This window comes from Notolepis coatsorum (genome assembly GCF_963971535.1).
Source record: "Notolepis coatsorum genome assembly, chromosome: 13".
NCBI lineage: Eukaryota > Metazoa > Chordata > Actinopteri > Aulopiformes > Paralepididae > Notolepis > Notolepis coatsorum.
Genome location: NC_140177.1, coordinates 72695889 through 72712919, shown reverse-complemented (window position 1 = coordinate 72712919; position 17031 = coordinate 72695889). Strand labels below are relative to the sequence as shown.

General features: G+C 43.0%; 1 protein-coding gene across 2 annotated transcripts in view; it reads right to left on the bottom strand.

Annotated features, from left to right (window-relative positions):
* Positions 1–11634, bottom strand: part of LOC311239605 (ephrin type-B receptor 1) — a 99414-nt gene extending 87780 nt beyond the window's left edge. For both annotated transcript variants that reach the window (XM_084327975.1, XM_084327976.1), the window contains exon 1: positions 11529–11634. In XM_084327975.1, the coding sequence (XP_084184101.1) occupies positions 11529–11633 (105 nt within the window). In that variant the 5' untranslated portion in view covers position 11634. The remainder of the gene's footprint in view (positions 1–11528) is intronic.
* Positions 11635–17031: the final 5397 nt, after the last annotated feature.

Genomic DNA, 17031 nt, shown 5'->3' with positions numbered 1-17031 from the left:
GAAGGATTCGCACACATCCCAACATGCGCAGCAGAGCTTTTTAGCAACTGGGGGCAATGCAGAGAAAGATGTTGCTTAGTCTGGCATAGCCAGACCTCTCTCCACACTACATTAGCGCTGGGCCGGCACAGGAGAAAGTCGCTAGAAGCGTGTACATGATCTGCACATGCATTTGACCAAATGTCCCTCACAGAACGTTCGTGAGTGAGTGACCACAATTAGCCACGCATAGCTCATGGCGGCAGTCCTTTGTGCTGTGGGGAAAAAGAGGAAATCTCTCCCATTAGTGCTGCTGATTAGGAAGCATTCCCTGAGGTAAAAAAGAACAGGAACAGTGAGAACTTGAGTTAACCATGTTAACCTGGCCATGACAACATCCCCTCCAAATTCCTCAGAGACTCAGCAGCCGCCATCACCCCAGTCATCACACACATAATAAACCTCTCCATAAAACAGGGACACGTCCCCCAAGGACTTCAAAATAGCGAGAGTAACACCCCTGCACAAAAAGGCAGCAAATTAGACCCAGGCAACTACCCGCCCCTGTTTCTATCCTTACATCCATCTCGAAAGTCATGGAAAAATAGTATACGAACAGGTCGAAAAGTACCTCGTGGATAAAAATCTAATCTACCGAATTCCAATCTGGCTTCAGAACATCCCACTCCACTGACACATGCCTTCTCTATTTGAACGACACATCAAGCAAGAGGTGGACGCGGGCAAATACTGTGGCATGGTCATGCTAGACCTACAAAAGGCCTTCGACACTGTCAATCACACCATTCTGATTGACAAGCTAAAGCAATTGGTTTTGATAGTTTATCAGTGAGCTGGATACAATCCTACCTGGAGGGGAGAGAACAGATGGTGGAGGTAAACGGTACCCTATCCCCCCCCCCTCACAGTGAACTGTGGTGTTCCACAAGGAAGCATACTAGGACCACTACTGTTCCTAATTTATGCAAATGACATGTCGTCAGCTTGTGACTGCAACTTGTTCCTGTTTGCGACGACTCAGCCCTGCTGGTCTCTGACAAGAACAAGTTACAGGTTAAAAAAAACCTCAGCTCGGAACTAGGCAAAATCTGCATATGGCTCGCCGACAACAAACTATCATTACACATGGGCAAAACAGAGTCCATTCTCTTCGGTTCAAATAACAAACTCAGCAAGACCGACGGCTTCTCAGTTACAGTGGGTGACAATATTGTCACAAGGAAAGATGAAATTACCTACCTGGGTTCCATCCTAGAGGCTAATCTTTCCTGTGACAAAATGGCATCCAATGTAATAAAAAAAGTCAACCAACGAACTCGATTCTTGTACCGGATCTCCTCTCTGGTAAACAAGAATACCCTGAAGACTCTGGCAGGAGCACTCATAGTAGTACTCGTAGTACTCAAGGGTACTACGACTATGCTTGCACCTCATGGTACCAAAGCACCTCAAAGGCACTAAAAACCAAATTACAAACATCTCAAAACAAACTAGTCAGACTACTGCTTGACCTGACTCCTAGAACCCACCTCACCCCTGCACACTTTGCCAACCTAGGATGGCTTAGAGTAGACGACAGAGTACAGCAACTTGCAATGGGCCTGGTCTACAAGATACACTACACAACCAAGGTACCCATGTACATGTCAAAATACTTCCCAAAGGTCAGTGAATACCACGATCACAACACCAGAGGGAGCTCCACAAATCATGTAAAACCAGATTCGGCTCAAACAAGGGACTAAACACGTTTCGCAATTATGCCACATCAATGTGGAACGCCCTACCCAAAGCTGTAAGGAATGTGAACACTACCCACCTTCAAAAACACTCTCAAAGAACACCTACGGGAGACTGCAATTTGAAACTGGCCCCGACAAATGTCCTAACCCAGTTGTACAATAAAGACCAAACATGGCTTTGTCAGTATTCCAATGTACAGTGCCCCCCCCCCCTACCCAAACCCCCCCCCCCCCCCCCCACCTCCAATGCACCCAACCCCCTCCTCCAATGTACAGTTTCTATGTCAAATGTATGTCAGTATTCCAATGTACAGTGTCCAATGTACAGCCCCACCCCACCTACCCAACCTCCTCCAATGCACAGTTTCTATGTCAAATGTATATACACTCTTCTTCTGGATTTTTTTAGTATCACAAACAGTACTGTATTTGAAAAATCTGGTATGTCATAAATGTATAGATGTAGCAGTACTGTCTATCTGTATGTCGTGTGTGTCATATGATGAATTGAAATGGGGGACCCTGATGGAAACAAGACGAAAGTCTTTCTCAGGTCTGCATCCTCTTAACAATTGTATGTATTGAGCTGTACTGTACTGTACCCATTCTGCAATCTGTTAATAAACTTTTCAATCAATCAATCAAAACAGTTTGAAATCGTCCGGGCGAGATGTTTTTTTTTTTTATCAACAAATAATTGCAATCTTTTTATTTTTTTTATTTTTCTCCTCCTATTTTCTGTATTTTCCTCCCATCCCAATTTAGTCGTTATGCCAATTCCCCCCTCCCATTCCTGGTCTTTGCGCGCATGTGCCCCCCACTGGTCAGTCTAGGGAGCCCTGAAGTATATCACATGCTTCCTCCGATACATAGGAGACACTTTTTTCACCTGGCAGCTGAGGACTATCATTGGTGAAGTGTAATGCATGGGGAGGTCACACTACCTTCACCATTTCCCTCCCTCGCTGTGCAGGCGACCCTGACCGACCTGTAGGAGTCGCTGTTTACAACGACCAGATTACCACCCACCGGCTTCCCTCCCGCTGACTCTGCCAATTGAGCCAGTATGACGACCGGCCAAGCCCGGAGGCACTGCCGACAGCCGGATTCGATACCAGTGTCCTCTGCAGTGGTAGACAGACGCTTAGTCCACTGTGCTACCCGGGCCACCAAATAATTGCCATTTCTTACATTTATCCTGAAAGGAAAATGGTAATTATTTGCACATGGTAATAAGGGAATTTTAAAGGGCATTTAAATGTCTTAATTACACTGCAAACAAAAGAAACCATATGAAAATAAAAACCTAAATCAAAGCCAATTAATATCGCTATAGGCAATCAGCGCTAGAGAGCGGTTTCAAGAAAAATATGTTTTTGAAGCCAAGTGAAATGGGAAGGATTCTTATCATAATTTGGGTCCTGTAACTCAATGGATAGAGGTTCTCATCCTGGGCGGCCGTTTATGATCACACACATTCATAATCTTTGGTATAGGTGATTTTCTTATATCTTTATTTCTATATCTGAAGTCTTTAAAGCCCTCTTCCAATTATTATTTATTAATGAATGAATGAAACTGGACTTGAAGAAGTCTTTATTTGTAGCACACATGTCATGGCAGCAAAGACACGCATGCAAGGTGGGCGACACATAGGAACACACATACACACTTTCTTGTGGGTCGTTGATTACATTTCCTCTCTGTGCTTGACCCCATCTCCTTCCCCCCAAGGGCAGCTGGGGTCAGACATGAGTTGTGGCGTGGGGCCACGCCTGGGGGACCAATCCAAGTGCTCCTGTCCATCTTCATCAGGGACGCGACAGCGTTAGCGATCTGTTCTGCATGTTTTTTTCATTGGGTATTTTTCTGCGAGCACGGGGAGAACATGCAAACTCCATACAGAAAGGCCCGGAGATACCCCACCTGGGTACCTGGGTACCTGACAACTTGGTCCCCAAGCGGGAATCTAACCCAGGACCTTCTTGCTGTGAGGCGACAGTGTTAACCACTGCACCACCATGCAGTAAGTGAAATAACCCAAAAAGGTAAACTAATGATCGTTCTTTGGTGTAAAAATTCACCATTCTGTCTATGCTTGAATTATTCCTCCGTTTTTTAAGGGTCACGCATTTTTTTTAAAGAAAGGTGGAAAACCACTGGGATGAAGCGAGCCAGGGTTGGAGTTCAATTCCCACTGGAGCCACTCATGCTAAATATATATATATCTTTTAAACGTATACAGTCATGGTAACCCAATGTGCTTTGGATAAAAGCGTCCACTGAACAGCAGATATCGTGTTATATCTGAAGGCCAATAGGGACCTTAATTTTGCCACGATTCTGTTGAGAAGAAACCTCTCGTCTTCCACATAGTTCCTTCAACAAACTTCAGTCTGCAAGAAACATCTTAATCAAGAGGGGGGAAAAAAAACAAGTGCATTTTGGAGGAGCAGAGGGAGAAAAAAAGAGAAATATTTGCTTGCGCTCGTTCAGTTTGTTTTCTTTTCTTTTTTCTTGTTTTGTTTTTACTGCAAAGCCTCTTTGGGATTAGTTCTTTGTATGTCTTCAGTTCACCAGAGAGTAGTGCGCAGGCAGGCTTCCAGCACACCGGGTGAAAAAGCAACAAAAAAAGAGAGGAGAAAAGGAAAAGGGAGGGAGCGCGTCTGATGGAGAGCATATGGATACACAGCAGAGGGGACTCGGGGGTTTGTGCAATAAGTCCCTTCTTTTCAGAGCATCCCATTAAAAATCTAAAACATGTCTGTACAACATCTGCCATTGTGTACTGAGCTGCTCGTGGTCCGGTGTGCGTGGAGGAGTGGCTGGGGGGGGGGGGGGATTTTCAGAGCGCACGGAGGAGGGTTTGCTGTAGATCTGGGGCGCAATTAATGGACTCCTGTTTGCACTGTGATTCCTCCCTGTGTGTGATTAATGCTGCTGTAATTCCACAGGGCAGGCAGACACCCTGAGCTACTGCAAACGCACATACGGTACATCTATGCACATCCACACACGCACAACACACATCACCTGGCCATTTACCCCCCCACAGACATCTCTCTCTCTCTCTCTCTCTCTCTCTCTCTCATCTCTCTCTCTCTCTCTCTCTCTCTCTCTCTCTCTCTCTCTCTCACACTCACACTCACACTCACAACTCTCACACACACACACACACACACACACAACACACTACACACACGTCTCGCCCCCTCTCACTCTCTCTTTCACACACACACAAGTACACATACACATGCGCGCACAAATAGAGTACACAGAGAAGAGCATCAGCAGCGAGCTGAGCCAGTGGCTGCGGCGCTCTCTACTGTAGGCTTTAATGGAGGGCCTGCCCTCTGCCGAGGCCAGATGTTTTCACCCACGCCAAACTTTCAGGGAAGCCAGGAGAAAAGACTGTAAACGAAGGCAGGGAATGAGAGGATGGGATTCTACCTCTTCTCTGTGGACCCTTTCTTTCATTTCTGCTCCCTTCCCAAATTACAGGGTCTCAGGATCACTTACAGTATATAGTAGAGCGAGAGGGGTAGTGTAAGGGGGAGGAGGGGTGGGGTGTCTGTGTGTGTGTGTGTGTGTGTGTGTGTGTGTGTGTGTGTGTGTGTGTGTGTGTGTGTGTGTGTGTGTGTCTGTGTGTGTGTGTGTGTGTGTGTGTGTGTGTGCGTGTGTGTGTGTGTGTGTGTGTGTGTGTGTGTGTGTGTGTGTGTGTGTGTGTGTGTGTGTGCGTGTGTGTGTGTGTGTGTGGTGTTGTGTTGGAGGCGCGGCAGCTCACAACACCCCTTCATTCTACAAATGTTGCTCATTGCGACTCCTGATCCCCACTGTACATTTCCACTCTATCCTGGAGATGGGAAAATATGACAGAGGGGAATGTCGTTGGTTCAAATCCCTCAGGGGTTCAGCTAAACTAAACTTTTTAAAAGTATTTGAATTGTCCATTGAACTTAACCTTGCATGGCAACTGGCTACGTGAGAATCCATCATGTCAGCCTTCAAGTCATAACGCTTGTGGAACCACAGTGGTTTAGATCAATCAGCATCCTCTGGTTTAGGTGTGACGAGTAGATGGCAAGTTATGAAAGTTACAGAACACTTTCTGAGGACGACTTCCCAGATGGTTTTGTGTAAACAGACCATCAGGCAGGTCAGGTTACATTGAACAAGCCGATGTATCAAAAGCTTTTTTTTGTGTGGACAATATACGAGTGTCTTTTATGGTGTCTTTTGATAACCCCTGAACTAAAAAGCACCATCAGCAGCGATTTCATCTTCACAAAACACCAAATGTATCACTACCTCACCCCGGTGTCCATAGCCATCACGCTGCGTTGTTACTCAACACACAAACTGTCACGATCACAATATGCCAAGCTGGAAGAAACCTGAAAAAAACACCTCTATGTGAGTGTGGAAGGCACTCTGTTGGAATGGAAATGGGCAGTAGAGACCGCCACTTTCCTGTGCTTAAGACTAGCTGACTGTGCGGAGCACGTTGAGGACAATCAACTCCAGAGGCCATAACAGTGTGACACATAAAAGAGTAATATCACCATAAAGACACATAAAGAGAAGGAGGGCATGGCAAGGCCATTTTTATGAAAAAAAAGAAGCTCTGGGTTATTTAATGGTGACATTATACAGCCTATAAGACTCCCCCAAGGCGATGTGCAGGGGGTAAGTGTGTTATAGACATGTCTATAGACACACCCGCCGTAATTGCCTTTTTATGGCTAAAAGGCTGCATCATCACTTTACGGTTCTCAGGAACTTCCTGATTTCTGGACTTCTCAACCGTTCCAAGGAATCAATGGAGAGAGTCAGAATGGACCCGGCCTCAATGTATTTTAAAACCTCTTAACACGCAACTCATTTCTGAACAGATTTTTTATGAAATTTGGACATGTACTACCACAAGGCTATGGAGTATGGACCCAGGGGTGTTTTTTCAAACCTATCCAACTTTTTTGGAAATACTACTTCTGAGTAACACGTTTTTCTTACAACTAAAGTTCAGACCTATGTTACTCTATTTCATTAGCACTAAAAGTGAATTGCATGTGCTATAAGTATAAAGTATAGTATTTTGGTTTGCCAAAAAAAAGTATGCAGTCCTGAAGTTCAAGAAAAAAAAAATTGCCACTTTCTGGGGGGCGCCAGTTAAGAAAGGTTACCCCCCCCCCCCCCCCCCCCCATGTTTCTCCCATATGCAGAGCAGGCGAAACTTAAGCATGAGAGAGTAACCCCAGCCAACGTGTCTGAAGCCCCGGGTATTTATGTAGGCATGTCGTCACTCTGTTGCATGCCTATAACAGGTTGTAAATTTTATGTACTGTGGAAATTGCCTACACGGCACGTTTTCTATTTCGTTTCTTGCCAAAATTCGCTGCGGCTTGGTTTTCAATTTCGGCCCCGTGTGTTGCTATGGTTGGTACAAAACACACACACACACACACACAACCTAAGTGCACCAAACTAAAGTGACATTTTGGGCTGCAGGCAGCTGGTCTGAAGAGAACTCAAGAGAATTTAGAGTCGATGAAAAGGCACTTCTCGGGTTCAGAGCCAAAATACAGAGTGTCAGACTGGGACACCGACGGAGAAATCTCATCTCCACAGCCCAGTGTGTCATCAAGCAATCATTCTCTCTTTATTTTCCTCTGTCTAGTTCTCTCTCTCTCTCTCTCTCTCTCTCTCTCTCTCTCTCTCCTTCTATCTCTCTCTCTCTCTCTCTCTCTCTCTCTCTCTCATCTCTCTCTCTCTCTCTCTCTCTCTCTCTCTCTCTCTCTCTCTCTCTCTCTCTCTCTCTCTCCTCTCTCTCTCTCTCTCTCTCTCTCTCTCTCTCTCTCTCTCTCCCTGTGTCTCTCTCTTTCTCTCCACTACCTCATCCTCCCACACTTACTCACAGTGTACTTTGAGATGAGTCTGTAAACGAGGTGGGACAAGGGGGGAGATTAACTATTCCCTGCCAACAACGATTTAATACGTGTTTGTCCGGCAATCGTTGAACGCCAACCACGTATATATACGTTATTTGATCGTTATTTCTTTTATTCGCTATTTCCAATCGTTATCCATCCAGGGAGCCTGTGTAACCATAGGGAATGAGTCTGAGATCGCAAAAGTCCAATACCGCTGCCTGGTGGTATGCGGCCAATGTTGCACTCCCTCTGAGACTGTGTATGTGGCTGTGTGTCGATGAATTCATCCGGGCGGACTTTTCTAGTAGCCTGGACCGAGGGGTCTACCCGATCGCATTGAATAGTTTTCGGGACCCCCGATTCATTATGCTGTGGTGGTTTATGTCGTGGGCCAAATGGACATATGATCTACTGGATGGTAATCAAATAATTGGAATATTGTTTTTGGAATCTCACCCGCCACAGGTAAGAGCAATTTAACGTCAATTTCAGCTTGATCGTGCCTTGTTTTCATAGCCATCGCCCTGATCAGCGTATGCTGTTGTACTAACGCATGCCGTTACTGACAATCAATTAATCAGAATGAATGAATGAATGAATGAATGAAAACTTTATTTAACAGATTGCAGAATGGGTACAATACAGTACGGCTCAATACATACAATTGTTAAGGGGATGCAGACCTGAGAAAGACGTTTATCTTGTTTCCATCAGGGTCCCCCATTTTCAATTCATATAGAAACGACCCCCCCGCCCCCTTTCATGCATTCATGATGGAACATAATATACCGATCATATGCATTTGAATTTTTTATTGTAGCGTGTATAGGGACGAAATGCCAATGGATTAAGTATAATATGCGTCGCTGCCTATTACTAGCCTCCCAGGAATTACCCTAAGCCGCGCTAAAACCATACTTATATTCACCACGGTATAAAACGGGAATGTATGGATGGAAAAATTATAAATTTTTCACATCTTGAACGATAGATACTCGATGCCAAATGGGCCATAGTATTGCATCCATAGCTATAATATATATAGTTATAGCCCTGCAAACAAGGTGAGCGACTCCATAGACACATAGCGTGGCAGCACATAGTTATATCCCGTTCCCAGCGTGGCGATCAATGAGTTAAGAGACACAATGACACACTGCAAGGTAGAGAGAGGGGAGAGAGTGCAACCTCTCAGTCACCTGTGTCGCCCCCCCCCCCCCCCTGTGCATTTTGCAATCATATCCTCATTAATTGATTAATTTGTGATTAGGCAGTGCTCATCTATTTGTGTCGAGGACACGCTACATAAACATCAATAGGATTAGCCATCATTTATATTCATGAGCGAACGGGGGGGCTGTATACGTGTTATTTACACGACACTAAGCTGTCTGGTGGATAAGGTTCCACGGAGGCCATGGCAATTGGGATTCGGTTTCATGACCTGTGCAAAGGCAAAGGGGAAACGGTCAGAATGTCTCGTATAGCATAGATGGCTAGAGTTTCCAATGGTCGTTTAAAAAACACGATTTTATTTTTATTACCCTCAAAGATAAATGAAATGTAAACGGAGCTGAGCTTAGAGCATGACAAGCGCGGCGCTGTTATAATTGAGAGGGGATATTGATCTGTGAACCTCACACCAAATGGGTCTGGTTCATTAAATCAACAATGGCCACAGGAAAAAAAAGATGTTGAGAAAGTTAACCTTGATCGATTTCTATCTTTTAGAAAGAGTAGAACACAGGTCAAGATGCACCAAGTCTCACAAAAGTCTAAACACAAACACACACACACACACCGACAACCTTCCTATACCTATCGATCAGCTTGAGGAGAGGACAAAACAAGTCCCCAAACAAAAGGCAGGAGGCTCCGATCTCTCTGTATCATTATGTCTGGAGGCAAAGCCTGGGGAAAAGCCAGTAGGTCAATACCAGAGCACCATAGACGCTGGGGCAGCGCTGGTAGCTTATTAAAGCAGCCGTATTGTGTGGGAGCAGACGGGTCAATGTGAGTCCTGCCCCCCCCCCCCCGCCCCCCCCCCCAGACGCATTGCATTACCACAGTGGGACGGGGGGCCGCTGCGCCGCGCAGAGTGAGGATGGAGCAGGGGTCAACCCATTCTCTTCATCAGTAGAAACCAAAGAACAGTGGGAGAGATGGACTGAACGCTGAAAACGACACATTATCAACCCAGGGGGCTCCGCTCGCGCACCTCCACTGGGGAGGGGGAGTTTTTAGAGGCTTCAGTGTTGAGTCGTAATGTGTTACTAGCAACGTGTTGCAGTAATAATATTACTTTAGCCAGTAATGATTAGTGTAATGGATTACTACCTCAATTTCAGTAATAATATTACTGCTACCCCATCAACAAAAATGTGTTTGCTTTGATTGTGTCAACACCAAATATGACAAGAACATAATTTTGATATTCTGTAATCTATCCAAACCGCACTTAAGGCTTCGGTGCACATTGTAACAAATCATCAGCGATGTTTCATCATTTTGGAGTGCGAGATGAGCCCCCAAATCTCTTGAAACACCTGCTATCCTACAACAGCGAATTGTTCAAATGGATTGTCCATCAATTTAAGCCGGTTGTGCTTCAGATGAAGCCTGAAGTAGCTTTGTTACCAAACTTCTAATGCTGGGGGGAGAAAAGCTGCTGGTTTTCAGTTAATGAGCTCTCACAGCGGAGTTGCTGTGCTCTGCGCCGCAGTGGGCACCATGTCTGGGCACCGCGTCTGGGTCCTCCCTTGAAAACAATGATCTGGGGCAGCGCAGTTCTGTCACCGCGGCACGTCTGCATTGAAATCCCCTTGAGGTGTCGCAAACCCAACATGATGATTCACACAGAGACGCACAGGCAGGGTAGCCTATGTTGTAGAGAGAAAGCAATTCTGGGGGGTGTAATGCAAGTAATGTAATGAGTAACAAGTAACAAGTATGTAGGGGCAAAAGTGGCTCAGGAGGTAGAGCAGTAGAGGTGGTAGGGTTGGGTACCGTTCACATTTGGGTACCGGTACCTGTGAATCGATACCAGTACCCAACGGTACCTTTTTTCTGTACTTTAGTCTCTAAAAATGTAATCTACCTACCTCAGTTGTAAAAAAAAAATCCAAACTTCAAATGATTTATTATCATTAGTATTTATTTAGAACAATTTGTTAATATATATATACTGTATATATATATAATATATAATATTGCAGCGAGCGTTGTCTGCATCTAGCTTTGTAAAGTAACCACACTTGCGACCGTTTTCGGCTCGCCATCGTCCCGACTGCTTTGTTGTTGAATCAAGTCAAATCCTAGGTAAGCGTGTGTTGTGCACATGAACGTTGATGTGAACGTGCGGCACACTTCATAGGTTTCGTTTCGTGGTAAACAAAACGTTGACGTCATCTGACTTAAAATAATTGAATCGGTACTCGGTAGTACCGACGTGATTGGGTCGGTACCCTTAAGTACCGGACTAAGAGGTGGGGGTAGAGAGGTTCCCGGTTAGATTCCCGCTCCTCCCGGGCAGCGTGTCGATGTGTCCTTGAACAAGACACTTAACCCCTAATTGCTCCTGATGAGCAGGTTGGCACCTTGCATGGTGCACTGTCAGTGTGTGAACGTGTGAGTGAATGGGTAAGATGTGAGGAACAAATTGTAAAGAGCTTTGGATAAATGCACCATTTACCATTTAACGTAACAAAGTAAAGGTAATAATACTTTTTAAATGAGGAATATATTCTATGAATGCAAGTCACCACAAACATACGCATACACAGACATAAATACACTCTGAATGTTCCGACAAACATGCACTCACACATATGCAAATGCACACAAGCACACAGGGTACCTTTTCATAGTAGCGTAGCTCGTAGTCTAGGATGATGCCATTGGGCTGTTCTGGCTGTGGCCATGACAACGTGAAGCTCTTCATGGTGGAGCTGACCTGGTGCATGATGGGTACGATGGAGGGGGCTGGACAGAGAAAAGAGAAAACATGACATGAGTAAAGACATTTAGAAGTGGTAGAAATCAACATGGCAGGCTTTCAGTGCCTACTCAAAGTGTATGACAGAGCGCGACTAACGCTCGACATCCGGAGCTGCCGTGTAGCGCTGAAGAAAAGCCATTAAACCGTCCTCATTTTTCAAGGTCTCCTCTGTGCCTCCCTCTCCGACTACACAGCTATGGCATCAATCTGTTCCCAGCAAGAGTGCAATCACCACCTAATACAACACACATAAAGACCTTCACTTTTGTGTGAATTGTTCAAATGCTTTTCACTATTAAAGAAACTGCCCTTTTGAATAAAACTCTCTTTTGTGGTGGTTTAGAGTGCAGCTGCACGGCCTAGTCTGCCTCTCAGCTCCTGTACACCTGAGTGCACACATATGGGCTGTCAATTAACCCACAGACCCGCCAATTTCCCACTCATTCCATGGCTTTTGTCCTCTGTACTGTCACACCTCCATCAGCCATCTTCACATGCTGCTAGGAGATTGTGCATGATTGGACAGAAGGAACGCATTGATTGCAGTACAATTCAGTATGTGTGTGTGTTTGTTTATTTGTGTGTGTGTGTGTGTGTGTGTGTGTGTGTGTGTGTGTGTGTGTGTGTGTGTGTGTGTGTGTGTGTGTGTGTGTGTGTGTGTGTGTGTGTGTGTGTGTGTGTGTGTGTGTGTGTGTGTGTGTGTGTGTGTGTGTGTGTGTGTGTGTGTGTGTGTGTATGAAAGAGAGGAATGTGATGAAGGTTAGTGTGGCATGTGTACATATTTGACAGCATTCTTCATCTTTTATCACCAGTTTGAAGGTCAGGGTTATGTGGAAGACAACTAGGCGCAGTATAACAGCCTTCATTCACTTTATCAAATGGATTGCTAGAAAATTCCAGAAAAAGGTGTAGTGATATAGTGTATCGCTGCTGTCGGGACAAAACCTCATAACTCCATTTTTTTATTTATTTTTTTATTATATAAATCAACTCCGTAGATCATCCTCCATATGTGTGTGTGGGTTTTACAAAGTTTAAACAATGGGAAAGCATTAAACCGATCATCTGTCTAAACCTCCTAACTCTATTCACCCTCAAATCTGTGTTAGTTTTTTTCATCTGCTGAAAAGTTGGGTTTTTGGAGTTATGAGGTTTTGTCCCGACAGCAGCGGTATGTAAGTGTAGTTATTCTCGAAGGATCATTGAGGTAAACTCTAATTTACAATGATGAGAAAAATACAGCGCACAATAAATATAAAATAAAAGTCAACAATAAAACAATTAAAAACAACTGCAGACTGGGGTGTAATGGTTGATCATTAAAGATTTAAACTGTCCAAAGGAGACTAATGTATTGAGTTGTATGGTACATTGCAAGACGTTCCATGTGTCCGGGCACAGAAGCTAAAAACAGATTTCAGTTCAGTGCAAACTCTGGGGGTTTGAAGCCAATCATTGGAGTGAGTATGATAATGTCCAGAGGTCCAGTCCAATAATGAAGTGATATAATGGGGACGATCTCCAACAATTGTTTCATATAGAAACTGGGCATATATATATTATATATATATATATATATAAACTAAAAGGAGAAAACCTTCAAGGGAAAGAAGGGACCGCACACTCCACAGGACTCGTTTTTGCTTATTTATTGTTTGCACAACGCGTTTCGCTGTCGCTTCCTCAGGTGATATGCAGCAGGTGTCATCAATGATCATCATTATGTATAGCATACTCCACCCCACATCGTAATACATCAAGCCCATTGGCTACTCAATTATCACATTTAATTTGATGATTTTGCAGGATGTAATGCATATAACTCTTAGTATAAAAATGATGCATAGAGACCACATATATACATACTCATTTTTGAAAATTATATAATACAAAATGAGAGAAGTGACAAATCTTAACATATCAAGCCCATTGGCTACTCAATTATCACATTTAATTTTATCATTTTGTAGGATACATATCACTTTTATGTATAGAAATGCCTAGATACCACATACATACACAGACTCATTTTTGAAAATTATATATAATAAAGCAATATGAGAGAAGTGACAAATACCTAGGTCATTAGACCTGATAAATAGTTTAAAACAGACTTAAAACCACACCCATATAGGTTACACAGAACGGATAGTGGTTACAAAAATGGATTCAGCTCGAGGGATTCATTTAGACCATGGGGTTCTACAGAATTCAAAGTAAAAATCCAGTACGCTTCCCTTTGTAAGAGAAGCTTTACTATATTACCGCCCCTCGGTGGTAGGGTGACTCTTTCGATTCCAATGAACCTTAGAGAGGCTGTGGAACCATGATCTCTCTCCTTATAGTGTCTCGCAATGGCATAATCCATATTGTTGTTCCTAATGGCTGCCTTGTGTTCTGCTATTCACACCTTCAAATTTCGTTTTGTTTGTCCAACATAGACCTTACCACAGGGGCATTTCAGCATGTATATCACATGAGTGGTGTTGCAATTAATAAGGTCCCTTATTTTATATTCCTGCCCAGACTGTGGATGGTAGAAAACTTTTGTTTTCATAGTGTTTGAACAATGGGTACATCGACCACATGGATGGTTACCACACAGCTCTGTTAGCCAGTTAGAGTGACTTACTACAGGGGATTTATACATAGAATTGACTACAGCGTCCCTTATGTTTTTTCCCCTTTTAAAACAAAATCTTGGTGGTAATGAAGAAATGTTTTTTAAAAGAGGGTCACATTTGAGTATGTTCCAGTGTTTGTCAATAATGTTTTTAACAACTTGGGATGAAGTACTATATTCTGAAACGAATGTGACTCTGTTACCATGGGTGTCGCTTTTGTCAGATTCCAAAATAGTTTCCCTCTGTACATGTTTTGTCTTATTTCTGGCTGTATGCACCACTGATGCCTTGTATCCCCTCTGTTCAAATCTGTTACTCATTTCATCTGCCTTCCTTTCTAGGTCTGTGGGATCACTACAGATACGTTTAAGGCGCAGGAATTGTCCGTATGGGATATTCTCTACCATACGTCTCGGGTGATGACTCTGTGCATGTAAAATAGTATTACGGTCTGTTGGTTTACGGAAGATAGTAGTGTTCAGGTTTCCCTCATTGTCAGCTGATATCCGTAAGTCTAGGAAATCAATATGTTCTCTGCTGTGTACCATCGTGAATTTTAAAGTGTGATGTGTACCATTGATATACTCCCTGAACTGGAATAACTCATCTTCCGAGCCAACAAACACCATGAGAATGTCATCTATGTACCTTTTTCAAAAAATTACATTTTTCAAGAGGGGCGAGGCATCTTGGTTGTGGATAAACTGGGATTCCCAGTGGCCCATAAATAGGTTGGCGTAATTAGGTGCGAATGCAGAACCCATGGCAGTACCCTGGATTTGAATGTACCATTTATCATCAAGCATGAAGTAATTAGATTTCAAAATAAAATTTGTCAAGCTGAGTAAAAAATCAGAGGAGACTTCATCATTTGTACCCAGAAAAAATGACATGGCCGCCAGGCCGTCCTCATGTGGAATATTAGTATAAAGACTCTCTACATCAAAGGATACTAGATATGCATTCTGTGGGATGGAAGTCTTTAACGACTTCAACACATCCCTAGTATCTGCAAGGTATGAAGGTAATGTCTTTACAATATCTTTGATAAAATAGTCTACAAATTGACTTAGAGGTTCTGATAAAGAATTGTTTCCTGAGACTATGGGGCGTCCTGGCGGGTTTGTCAATTTTCTATGAATTTTAGGTAATAGATAAAAAACAGGTGTGACAGGGAATTCAACTTTTAGGAACTCGTATTGTTTTTTTGTGATGTTCTTACTTTTAAGTGCATCATCTAGTATTTTATCTCTGTCTGTCATTAACTGTTCAACAGGGTTGTGAAGGAGACTTATAAAATGCAGTATTGCTAAGTTGCCGTGTGGCTTCATACATGTAATCATTGACATTTTGTATTACAATAGAGCCACCCTTATCTGCCGGCTTGATAATAATTTTGTCATTTTTTCTCAATTCGTTTAGAGCTCTTCTTTCAACCTCAGTTACATTTTGATGCTTGATTGTCTTGTCTGATGATTTCACAAATGTCTGGATGTCTCGCTCAACTAGTTTACTGAAAGTGACCAAGGTAGGATTCAGAGTACTAGTGGGACAATAAGTTGATGATTTCTTCAATTTATTCATAGGATTAGTAGATATAGTCTGATCAGTATTTCTAAAAAGGTGTTTAAGGTGTAACAGTCTGAAAACCAACGAAGAGGGACCAGGGGAAGAGGACGAGGCGGGGGAAGAAAAGACATCAACCCGCCATCTGTCGTCACCAGGAGCAGGAGCAACAGGCCGTGATTAACATCTCGGACTGTCCCCTCACACCAGCCCAACAATCGGTATTAGGTAAAGGTCTATCATTTGTTCCAACAAATAAGGTGAATGTCTTTAAATTAAAAGTGGACTGCTACAAAATTTTCAGACTGTTACACCTTAAACACCTTTTTAGAAATACTGATCAGACTATATCTACTAATCCTATGAATAAATTGAAGAAATCATCAACTTATTGTCCCACTAGTCAATATGGCCATCTGTTCTTGCCTATTGGGCTTTGCCATGTTGTGATTACTTGCAGCACATTTCTTTTATGCAGTACCTTTGTCTTTCTGGACAATATTAGTCATTTTGGTTATTCATTTGATTTAATAAACTACATTTGCATAAAGCAAGCATATCTGTCGACTCCCATGTTGATATCCCTTTAGGGTAATTTTTTAACCGATACAAAATGTGCGATTAATATGCAATTAATCACAGTTAGCTATTGACAATTATGCAATTAATCACAATTAAATATTTTCATTGATTGACAGCCCTAATAGAAACAGATGCCAGTGCAAATCACATCTCTCTGCCAGAGAGGACCACCCAACTGTACTGTACAGTAACAGGATACAATGGTGAGTACTATAACTATACTATACTATACTATACTATACTATACTATACTATACTATACTATACTATACTATACTATAACTATCAACTAAATCTGAAGGCTGAGTGATATACAGAAAGAAAACACTGCAAAACAGTGCGATCAGGAGTCAAACTAACAATGTTTGTGATGGGGGGCAAGTGTGCTCACCACTAGACCAAGCTACCCACCCTGATACAAACAGCATTATTATGATGATGGTTCGTTCACAATACTAAGCTACTAACCATAACCATAACCCTAACTTTAACCCTAACCTTAACCCTAACCATAACCACACTGTTACCTTAAACTAACCATAACCCTAACCCTAACTTTCTATCTTAACATTAAAATGAATCATCATGTG